The 11,675-nt window shown below is 38.2% G+C and overlaps 1 protein-coding gene across 2 annotated transcripts in view; it reads right to left on the bottom strand.

The window, feature by feature from the left end:
- LOC125329942 (uncharacterized oxidoreductase ZK1290.5-like) overlaps positions 1-11,639 on the bottom strand; it is a 46,333-nt gene extending 34,694 nt beyond the window's left edge. Inside the window, exon 1 of one of the 2 annotated variants that reach the window (XR_007205324.1) lies at positions 11,524-11,639. Coding sequence is in view for 1 of the 2 variants with exons in the window: in XM_048312501.1 (XP_048168458.1) it covers positions 11,524-11,608 (85 nt within the window). In the remaining variant the exon portion in view is untranslated. The remainder of the gene's footprint in view (positions 1-11,523) is intronic. The other variant, XM_048312501.1, reaches the window with a different exon arrangement.
- Positions 11,640-11,675: the final 36 nt, after the last annotated feature.

Raw genomic sequence — 11,675 nt, forward strand, 5'->3', positions numbered from 1 at the left:
TAAAGTTTTTAATGTTCTAAAAGACAAAACTTTAAATCTTTTTTTTATAGCAACTAAATATGATTACTAACTGGCTTAATTTCTGAGCCAACTAAAAATAAATGTCTCTACAACTTGTTTTACATCAAAATAACTTAAGCTAAGTCAACTTGGTTTTCAAAATAGCTATTTCAAAATCCTCATGAATGTTTAAGAATTTTAGATGACTGCAATGCTACTACATTACAATTATGGGCTAAGAATATATATGCAATTTTACATTATTCAAGTCCAAAAGGAATTTCAATACGGAATTATATAACTAGCATAGAAACATTACTATACTTCTTCATAACAAACCCTTCACTTTTAATATGCTGGTACTGGTGCAAAATAAATGAGGTTGTAACTATTGTGTCTGTTTCTGGCTGAATGGACATTTCTAAGCACAGAATGAATGGAGTTCATTTAGAGGTCTTGCAAATGGACTCTGACTCTTTTCATGCATAATGGATTTCAGTAAGAACATTTAGGACAAACAACTTTTTTTTTTTTTTTTTCTAATTTAACCCTTTAAGTTAAAGGGAGAGAGGGGTTAAGAAGGAAAAATCAGAAGAATTTTGTTATTGTTCCCCATTCAGTGATGGCACGCACACTCGTTACACAAGAAATAAAGACAGCAAGATCAATCTGGAGGAAATTATCTCAATTTCTATGCCTAAAAATGAACTACAACAGTCCTGGTACACTAAACAGTAATTAAAAAGAAATCAGCAATTATTTAATATTACCACTTTGCAAGCCAACTTAATCATGAACAATAGGTTGATAAGCTAATTATGCTACTACAATAACACTCCTAGACTTTAGAAATCACAGTTTTCTTGTGTTTACACATGTGATTAAAGAAGTTACAAGTCATAGATGCAGAAGGATGACAAAAGAAGGTGGAATGACTGAACTTTCTAATTTTTTTTATATTAGAAATTCAAACAATGCTATTTCAACACATTAACATTCTTACAGGTTTGGGATTCCCCTTTGCTCATAGCGACGTAATTCACACTGTACATGTATATTTAAAGACAAAATTCAATCATGCATTTAAAACTAGTATGGACCTGCACCCTTTCCATCCCCGTCCTGTTTCTAAAAATATTTAATACTTTTTTTTCCCTAGAATTCGCTGATAAGAAATAGGAATTCCTTTCAAGAAACTATGTCAAATATACATACGTTTGGAAAAGCTTCCTATTTTTTAGCTAGTATTTTAACTTGTTTCCTAGGGAAAGAGCACTGTTACCTCACTGACTGAACTAAGCCAAATTTGACAGATTGGAAGATGTGCAAGACAATTACATTCCTATGGATTTTGTGAAAAACTGGGGGTTGTAAGGGACAAGGATACTGCAGTGAAAATACGGATAGGTCAGAGGACACAAATCCATGGAAAGTAGGCTTAATTAGCTACGCTGTTATTTTGTCACAGTTACTCATCACTTTGTTGGTACCCTGAAGAACACTGCCATCAAAACTGGAGTGAGAAAATGCTCTGAACAACCCATAAAATGATACAAAGATTATCAGAAAGGCAGAATCCTTTTCATAATGCAGTTGCTACAGGGGACAAAAACCCAACATGCCAATCAGCAACACCTCCCCCAATCTCTCAAAAATAGAAAATCAGCAACACCTCCACCTCTGACACCACCAAATATGTGGAACAAGTAACAAACCACCCGCTATCCCCCCTCCCAGATTTATGCACCAGCTCAGCTCTCAGCCTCATTAAACTTTCTGTTCTCCCTCGTGAAGCTGTAGAACTACAGAGAGAGATCCAAAGCACCAACAGTTTTTCAAAAAGAACCAGGATCTACTTTCTCTCCCTGCTTTCTCCCTCCCTTTATGGAGAAACGTCTTCATGTTCTTTATGAAATGTGAAATGATTATTCATTTGCATATATAAAAACGTCCAGTGATATGAATAACTTTGGCGACTTGAATTCAGTGGAATAACACTTAGGCAAGTTCCTGCTGGTGAAACCCCAGCCAGAATAATTAGAGATCATGTCAGAGATTAATGATCTTCTGACATCAGTACTAAATTAAAAGAGTTGACAAAGAAAACACCTGCAAAAATGCCCATTCCTTGCTGATTTTTTTACCTCCAAGTAAGTAAGAGCAAAAGCTCAAACATCCTTTTATCAATTTTTACACACTCATTGTGTATATTTGGTACTGTATGCCATAACAAGCTTGACATACCTCATTCTATTAGTTTTATTTCTACTAGTTCAACATTACATCAATGTAACATCTTATGAATATATTGATTTTTTTTGGTGTTCATATAGTTTGATTTCCTAATTACCTTATGAGCAAATGTGATGATAAAACATAAAATGGCCATACATAATGCAAATGAACATATAACACATTTCAAGGTTAACTGCTAATCCACTCACAAAACCACATGCCTCTTCTATGGAAAGGCTCAAGGACAGACAATCCTTACTTGCTGTCCATCTTACATCCTCCTCCTAATTTTGTATTCATATGATCGTCTGACAAGCTGACTCAGATGGTTAAATGGCCAAAAAGAGAGAGTACAGTTTCAGAATTATTCATGAACCTGAATAATTCCTCAGAGGTGAAAACCCACTAAATTTTGGGCCAGGGATGGAGCAAAACAAGTTCCCCCCTTGGCAGCCACAGTTAAATAATTTGATTTAATAAATGCTTTTATTCACATTTAAAAAAAAAATAAAATCACGGCTGTGTCCCAGCCAATCAGCAAACGATCAGAAAGACCTTCTCCATGAACTTGTCTCCTGGAGCCTTTCTTTCTATTATATTCCCCAACACCATCCCTACAGCTGCTCTCAGACAAGCAGATAATGTCACACTTACTTTCTATCACCACAGCACTACAACCCAGGTGTTCTTACTGCCATAGTAAACTATTTGGCACAGTTTTATCTTAACAGGGTCAGTTACTCTGAAAATCCTATGTAGCATCACAGGACAAAGTATTCAAGCATCCCCTCTCTTCTGGAGTGTAGGGTTTTCCTCTGCAGCAGCTGAAATCAAAGTCAACCTCACTATGAAGTTCCTACACTCTACCATTTTCATGGGGCAACTAGAGACTATTTCAAGCCAAGAGATCCAAATTTAATAACAATTACTTTTACAAAATAACTTGGATAATTTATTCAGAGTACAAGACTGGCACCCAATGTGTATATAAAACAGAGCAGCTACTCCTGAGGGAATGGAGCCTATAGACACAATCGGCTTCTGGAAAAACTGGTAGGACCCCATCAACAATAACAGAGAGACACTGAGCACACTCCCTTATATAACCAATGGTTCTCTAACTGGTCAGAATGAAAACAGCACACAGGTTTATCTAAAACTCAGTCATTTAAGGCAAGTTTCTCCTGCTTCTGTAAAAGTTATTTGGATTATGAATGGTTTAATTTTTTTAGTATGTAAGTTTTACTTTGGCAATGCTTCTCTTTCTTATTCTTTTGTTTGTTTGCTTATTTGTCTGCTAAACAGATGATGCATTGCTTAGTGCAAAGGTGTCACTCTGGGACTGCTTTTCCCCTGTACGACTCAGAACACACTAACAGAATTCAGTAACAGAAGAAAAAAAGTAAGCAAGCACGATTTTAAACTCCGTAATTCTACTCAGGCAAGTCTACACAGGCACCAAGAAACAAAATGCAGGAATACAACCTTGCCTCAAGGAAAGAGGGTAGGAGAGAGCCATTACATGTTTATTATGTATCCAGGGAAAGGGAAGCCAGAATTGCTGGTTTTCTCTCTTCCTGAGAGGAAGGAAGAAATAGCAATGAGCCATTGTTGATAGAAGCACTCTATTCCCTCCATCCCAAAGAGACTCTGGTTGTAAAGGATATTCAGATCATCTACTTTAAAATGACCACACATTTCTGTTCACTGACCCACCATTTATCTCCTCAGAACCTTAGACAGGAAAGTAGGTTCAAGAGCAACTTCTCAGAAAGTGTCTCACAGCAATCCCAGAAAGTCTGCAAGTGGCATCTGACATCAGTGGGATGCTATTGCTCTGATACGGCACCAATTCACTAATGTATTTCTGGCAGCAGAAATAACTATCACCCCAAAAATGCAAGTATTTTTTCAGCAATAGTAAAGAGATTTCCACTGGAAAAGTGCCAGATATTTAAATTATTCATCTGTAGAAGTCAAACATTTTAATCATGCACAACTTATCAATAAAACCTGAAAAGAGACCTATACATTTGAAAGGCAATTATGAATGTGCAATTCACGTAGAAATTTCATAAGCAGAGCAGCAGCACACATTTATTTAAATGCCTTTACAGACAGACTGCCAAATCTTGAAGCCTCTCTTTCACTCCACACTTTCCCACCACCGTGAGAACTATTTCTCATTAACAACCAAATTGGTTTCAGATGCTCTGCTATAAGATGTTACCTTAGAAACCATTTGGTAAAAGACTGTGGCTTCCTTCCATAGAAATCTCAAGCAGTGAAAAGGCAGATTTTCTGGCATAAATCAAATCCAATTTCTAGGGTTCACTAAACCTTTTCTCCTCAGAATAATGTTTTGTGACTAGATCTTAGCAGTTAATAGTGCACGAAGAATTGCTGGTGTGAACCAGTTTTAAATTATTTTCATTCTATTCTCTTTCTTAACTCAATTGAAATTACTTCCAATACTTACCGTACCTTGATAGAACGTTTAACTTCATAACTAATAGGATATGTACTATGTACAGCAAATAAACAGACTGAACAAAAGTATTATTTCCCTTCCTGTTTCAAATATGTCCTTAGACTGCTCTACCTGATGAGGATGACATTAATTAACTAACGTTAGACATTTGGAGATACGTTACAAATAAGACAAATACTACAAATGAGATAAACCCAATATTTTTCTCCTGCATGAAACTTTCACAAAAAAGAATGATCAAAAGAAAATAAAATATTAAACCCATATTCTGTACTTAATTAGAACATTATCATAATCATTCCTGCTGTGAAAGGCTGACCTAAAAATAAATTATATTAATAATTTATAATTATGTATAATCAACATACAATTATGTAGAGGGACAGCAAATTTAAGTGTAGTTGAACATGAGACCAATGATTCAAAGCCAGTTAAAACACTGTAAAGATAATATTATAGGAAAAATTATAAAAAGAATTGTGATTTGTAGTGACTCATAGCTTTACACAATGAAAATGTATGTACAATAATTACCATTGTGACATCCTAATTCAAGCTGATGGGTAATTTCTGACATCATACCAGTGCCCTTTACTTGCAAAGTGTAATTGTGAATCATGACAGATCCTCCTCCTGCACTACCACGTGGCAGTGTGAGGTCTGAGACTTGCCATGTCCCACTGGTAACTAATTGCTTTCATGAGCTCCAAGGACAGCAACAACCCAGTTCCCCTTAGTGCAAACTAAGCTGAACAATAAAGAATGTTTCTGATTAAACGCTTATTTTTCCCCGCAAATTTTATCTTAACAATTTAAAACGCATTTTCTAAAAGTTTCTGAGACAAATAACATCTCGTCTAGCCCCTCCTCTCACACTGCACATTCAGCCTTAGAACTTTATGCATTACAATGCAAAGCACTTCCATTCAGGCACTAAGGAAGAATAAACAGACCTTAAAGTTATGAAACTGGTGCAAAGCCACAAAGATGGCTTTCCCCTTTCTCTCCCTTCTTCCCCTACAACAAGGATTTTGTATCACTTTTTGTGCTGTACTTTGCATAAACGTTAGAACTGAAGAGAGTTCAGGAATGAGTACCTCCTTTCTCCCCATTTGGTGGCATGAGGAACTACTGCAATTCAGGTTAAAGTAGCATGTGACATCACCATTCAATGCTGCCAAAACTATGCTAGCAAGCTCTGGCAAAGAAAAAAGGTACGATGACTAAAATCTGCTATATGAAGGTTGAAAGATAAAGTTTAGCTTTCTTTTATTTCCCCCCACAAAGTTTGGTATAATTTTTTTACACCAAAAAGCCATGCTGAAATACAAAAATGATATATACTGGAGCTTGCTTCTCTGTTGATTTCAAATTGCTTACAAATAATTTGTTTTTCTCTTGGGCAATTAGGCTTGTAACATTTAAAAGTCTTAATGGCAACAGGAAAGTTAAAAGCATACACATGAAGTGCCTCTGCTTATACTGGTAAAAGTCTTAATTATTAAACAGTGGTAGAAACCTAAATTGATTTATTACTTAGAATTAGTGAAGGACCTCTAAAATTCATCTGTATCATATCAGCAATACAGTGTTTACCAAAAAGAATCCAGCATGAGAAATGAAGCTATTTTTCTGCTATTAAATCACAGTTCGTATGCCATAATATAAGGTAAAATCCCCAGCAAACATATAAAAAGCTGACCTCATAGATTTATAGGTGTACAAGAGAGCAGAGACAAAGCAGCAACTTCCGTCAGAAAAAAAGAGCGTATTTCTGTACCTTGTAGACTCTGATGTAAGCAAAAGTTGGCCCAGCATTTTTCCCCAGATGCATTTATTAGTACCCCTTAAAACAACACTTGTACAGTGTTCAGGTTTTTTTAAGGAATGAAACAGCACCAGGATGGAAGGAGGTGAAGCTGGAAGAAAGCAAGGGAGGTAGGAGCTCACCAGGTTTAGTCAGGTTGGGAGAGGACACTGCTTTGTTCCACTGTCTGCAAACACCCAGCTGCCTGGGACATGGCCACATTCTGTACAGGAGAGAAGTTAAATATCTGGAGGCCCTCAAAGATCAAGTACAACTTCTCAAGGTCAGATCTACCGAAACAGTGGATGAATTGAGACAGAAAGATTTATAGAGGTGGCATTTTGTTCATCACAAGAGGCTATTAAGGCAACTTGGTAACCATGGGTGAGAAGCAGAGCCCCAAGAGAATAAAAAAAAAATGGTTGAGACATAAAACAAAGGGAAGAAATAAACAGCCAATTCTTATTACAGGGTAAGATTAATAGCAGGGAGTGCCATAGGTCTTGGTACCAGGACCACTGTTCCATAAATTTCCTTAAGAACCAAAGCCATGAAGAAACAAGAGCCATGAATTCTAAAAAAGGCAGTAACAGTAGAAAATAAGCGAAGGCTTGATTCTACTGCCATTGAGTTGAAAAGCAAAATCTAATTTTATTCCAGTCCAGCAGGACTGGGCCTTCTTTTGACCACAGCTAAGTTTAAGAATGAAAATAAGCAACTTTAGGATTAATAATTTAAAAGTAGGTAATTAGTGGATTAGTAAACATAATGGAATGTTAAAGTATTTCCATTCAGCATTAAGATTAAAATTTATGTAGCATTTTGAGGAAAAAAAAACCAACACAACCTGATGCAATGAAAATGGAGCAATCTGATGCTGTGCTTTTTGCCAGGAGGCCTATTTGTTGTGAAAAGAACTGGGAACAATACAAGAAGTCCTGAGTGATTGCAATGCAAATGATGCAATGTCTTAATGCAATCAGCAAACTAAAAATCAGTAAAAACTTACTTTTACGGTTTATTTACTTAGACAAGGGTACAGCAGAGTATCAGGAACGTTATCTATCAAACACCCTGAAATGAGGCCAGAGATATTTTAATGGTTTCCCTTGAGTCTGGAAGGACTCTGTGTGTGTGTGTGTGTGTGTGTATTACTTTCTCCCCAGGCTTTGGCTGTTTGATCAGAAGCTGCCCAGAGCAGTACCTGACTGCTTTCCCAGCTGCAGTACCTACAATAATGGTGCTGGGCATTCTTGAATGATGTTCTGTACAGACCATTATTACTACTGATAAAATATTCACTGTGTGTGACATGAGCAAGGCACGGTGAGTATAAATACTTGATTATTTTGTTTATTAATTGCCTGTCCTGATGCCCCTTCCCTAACAAGCATGCAATTAATTTTATTCTTTCATAGGAGGGTATCGTTAGAGAATTTTTTATTTCATCAAGTTGTTGTTAATTCTAGCTGCCCCAAAGATTACATAGAAAGCAACTTCACACAAAAACATTCTATGTATTTTTGGTATCACCAGCACATCTTTCCAAGAAATCACTGGCTACTTGACCAACCCACCTGAATGCAATTATTACCATCCCTAAAAAAACCCCAACAAAACAGCAAACACAAAGAAACACACAAAACCCTGTTCTAATGGGAATATAACTACCACATAAAGAGGATGAAGAGCCTTTCAACAGAAAGTGCCAAAACCTTAAGAGATGTCAACCATTCAGCACATGAGCTTGACAAAGGTCCTAATATTTCAGTTACAGGAAGAAAAGCCCTTGTGCTACTGAATTATAATCAAATGCTTTAGAGAGTGGCATTTTCACTCCTCAGACTTACAAAAAAAGGAAGTGACAACTTTCTAAGTGAGAGCTTCCTACTTAACAGAAGTAAGCATGAGCAGTTCAAATTACGCATTTTTCTTCCAAAACCTGGCAAGGATGATACTGTGTGTACCATTTTGACAAGTGATACGTTTTTGAGGATGCTCCTTTAGATAAGCACCAACTATTCTGCAGTTAAGAAATTGAAAGAATATAGTTTTCTACTATAGTACAAAGTCTCACCAGCAGATTCTCAGACACATGTAGCTCCTATGAAAAAGTGTAACTATATCTGTAACTTTTAAACAGTGTCACGTTTTATATCAGTTATTTGCCATGCACTTCTAAAACACTAATAAGGTCTTACAAACTATCTTGTTAGCAAGATAGTGAATGTATCCTTTTTCAAAAGCAATCTAAAGCCACTATGAGGTAATGCACTCTCGAGGGCATAGATTTACACTCGAGACAAGCATTAGGGCCAAAATGCCAATTCATTTTAGACTTAAGCCTACTCCAGTAGAAAGCAGCCTTTGTAATGAAAATTGACCATAAACATGCCTGACCCTCTGCACATGAATAATGTTGGCTAACACAACTGTTAGCATTAAACCATATGAAATATAAAGCTACCAGCAGTTTTCATAATCATACAATAAACAAGGTGCATATTGTTTTTATTTGTTAATTAAAATGTTAGCTATACAATATATTTCTAACATAAAAGTGAGCTGCCTTATAACAATTGCTTTGTGTCTCAGAAAAGTCAGTGTGTTTTACCATTGTTAGCAGACTGGTCTTTTGCCAGACACAAGACACTATGAATATGCATCTAAGTAGATAGGAAATTTTGCATGCACAGAATTCAGCATGCTATTCAAAGTAATCCTTCAGATAGAACACAAATTTTGCACACTCCATGGCCTTCTCTGGTGTAAAAAAAATTCATCTTTCTCACTAGAGATTTTAATGGAAATGGATCCTCATCACTAAGAACAGTTTATGTAAGAGCACAGAACCCCAGAAAGAGAATGGTAACCTAATGAAAGACTTAACCTGCTTCCCCTCATCTCCCCTTTTGCATCAAACCTGGACCAACTTACTGAACTTCTATGCAAATGACAAATAAGCTGTGGCATAGAAACCCATTTTTACAAAAAAAACCCAAAGCATAAAACCACCATCACAAATACCTTTTGATAACTGAAGCTTGAACGGGAAGAAGAAATATTTTTGATAGAATGCTATTCCAGGGTGTTGTTGCACCCTTTTGAGCAACGTGTTCTGGCCAAGATGTGCATTAGCTGTCTCCTAATTTGGCTCTCAGATACCACAAAAGGGGTTTCATCACTTTAGAATAACTTGCATAGCTATCTGAGCTGCCTTCCAGGTGGCACAACTGGAGAGCTGGAACCATCTTTATGCGTATTTAGCATATTTATCTCTCTGAAGCTTTTAGAAAGATTATCTAGCAACAGAGGCAACATCTGTGACTATTAAAGTTGTCTTTGAGGGATCAGATAACAATTAGGTCTGCATGTTTAGAGGGATAAGAAAGGACAAACAAATCTTAAATCCTACAGAAAATGGCCTTGCAGAAAATGCATTCTCATTTAAGAAAGTTCTCCTCTACTTCATATCTGAGTAAATCTTTTGCACTGCAAATATTAGTTAATGCAGTGAGACTGTAACAAAAATAAGCCATTAATGTGGAAAAGAGCAGTTAAGTGAGAATAACTACCACAAAGATCCCATTGTGTTGGGCTGCATATTGTGGTATTTACAGCTTGACCACAAATGCAAGCGTGGCAAGTCTTCAACTTTTTTTTCTCTGTTCTTTTCTTAAATTCTCAGCATTTTGCAGTGTATATCAAGGACTCCTTAAAATGACCTGACTGGTTCCTGTCTGTTATATAATTGTCAAAGATCTGCAGAATATATAAAGCACTATGTAAAGTGTTCCTCTAGCAAGACAAGAATAGGTAGGTGAAACCAAAGAACCAAATCCTGTTCATGACAACACCACCACTGTAAGTCAAGAGAAGCTCCTTGAAAACCAAGAGAAGCTCCTTGAAAGCCATACCTGGCAGAAGTTACTGGGCCAGAAAAATTCAACTTGATTTTCCTGTATGCCACTATCCATTTACTGTGGTATGAATTCAGGCTTAACAACAGGCTGCTCAGGACTTCCCAACACAGCAAAAGGACAGGGAGCAGCTATTGGGTGGAGAGTACAAAGGAGTCTTTCTGCATGTCTACTTTCTAGCCAGTTTATTCTTCCCATAACCCAAGAAATGCATTACATCCTCGATAAAAAAGGTGGTTCTGTAGACAGTCTGAAGCACAGTTCAGCATATACTGAAACAATAGACATAAGACAACCAAGTCCATTCTCTAAAACAGACTATGTACATTATTTTTTTATTATTATTTTTATAAAAAGTCTCCAAGAAAAGTAAATTGGCAGTAAGTGTTACAGATTAAAATAACCAACCAACCCCTCAAAAAAACCCAAACCAAACCGACCAACCAACCAAAAAACAGCAAAAGGGAAAAAAAATAGTAATTTTTGAACAACATAAGCCGTTTTGCTCACTACATAGTAATTTTTGAACAACATAAGCCGTTTTGCTCACTACATAGTGACTAAGAGACAGCTGCATCAAGTATCCTTCATCATCAACCACCATTCCCTTGTGCCTCACAGATGCTGAGATTCCTACACAGGCTCTCAGTCCAACAGGTGCAATAAGGTTAATTCTATCATGAGAGTCTGCTCTAAAGAAAAGTCTGCTCCCAAGCCTCGTAAGAAAACACACCCAAACCACCGCACATCGCCCCGGGCCAGGTGGGAGGGGAGCGGTGCAGTGGTGCTGGGAGCACACCGCTCCCCAGCAGGCCTAGCTGGTCGCATTTGGCAGGAGCACGAAGCCTCACCGGGCAGCACAGGGGCTCTTGGAGGAGCACCAGGCTCAGCGCGGGCAGCTCGGCAGGAGGCTCCGGTCCGGGCTGCCCTGGGGCGAGTCCGGCTGCGGGCCAAAGGCAGCGCCGAACCTGCCGAGCCGGCCTGGCCGGGCCGGGCCCCGGGGTGACCCCCGTCCTCTCACAACGCCTCTGGCAGGGAGGCGGGCTCTGGGCGGGCCCGCCGCCACTTACCGAGCCCCAGCACCGGGATGCTGTGGCCACTGGCGACTGGTACCACGGGGACACTACCCGCCCCTGGCCGGTCCGCCACCGCCATGGCCTCTCTGCGGCCCAAGACTACAACTCCCGGCGTCCCTTGCGTCCCAACGGCACCGCGGGCAGCC

This window comes from Corvus hawaiiensis, chromosome 9 (assembly GCF_020740725.1).
Source record: "Corvus hawaiiensis isolate bCorHaw1 chromosome 9, bCorHaw1.pri.cur, whole genome shotgun sequence".
NCBI classification, from domain to species: domain Eukaryota; kingdom Metazoa; phylum Chordata; class Aves; order Passeriformes; family Corvidae; genus Corvus; species Corvus hawaiiensis.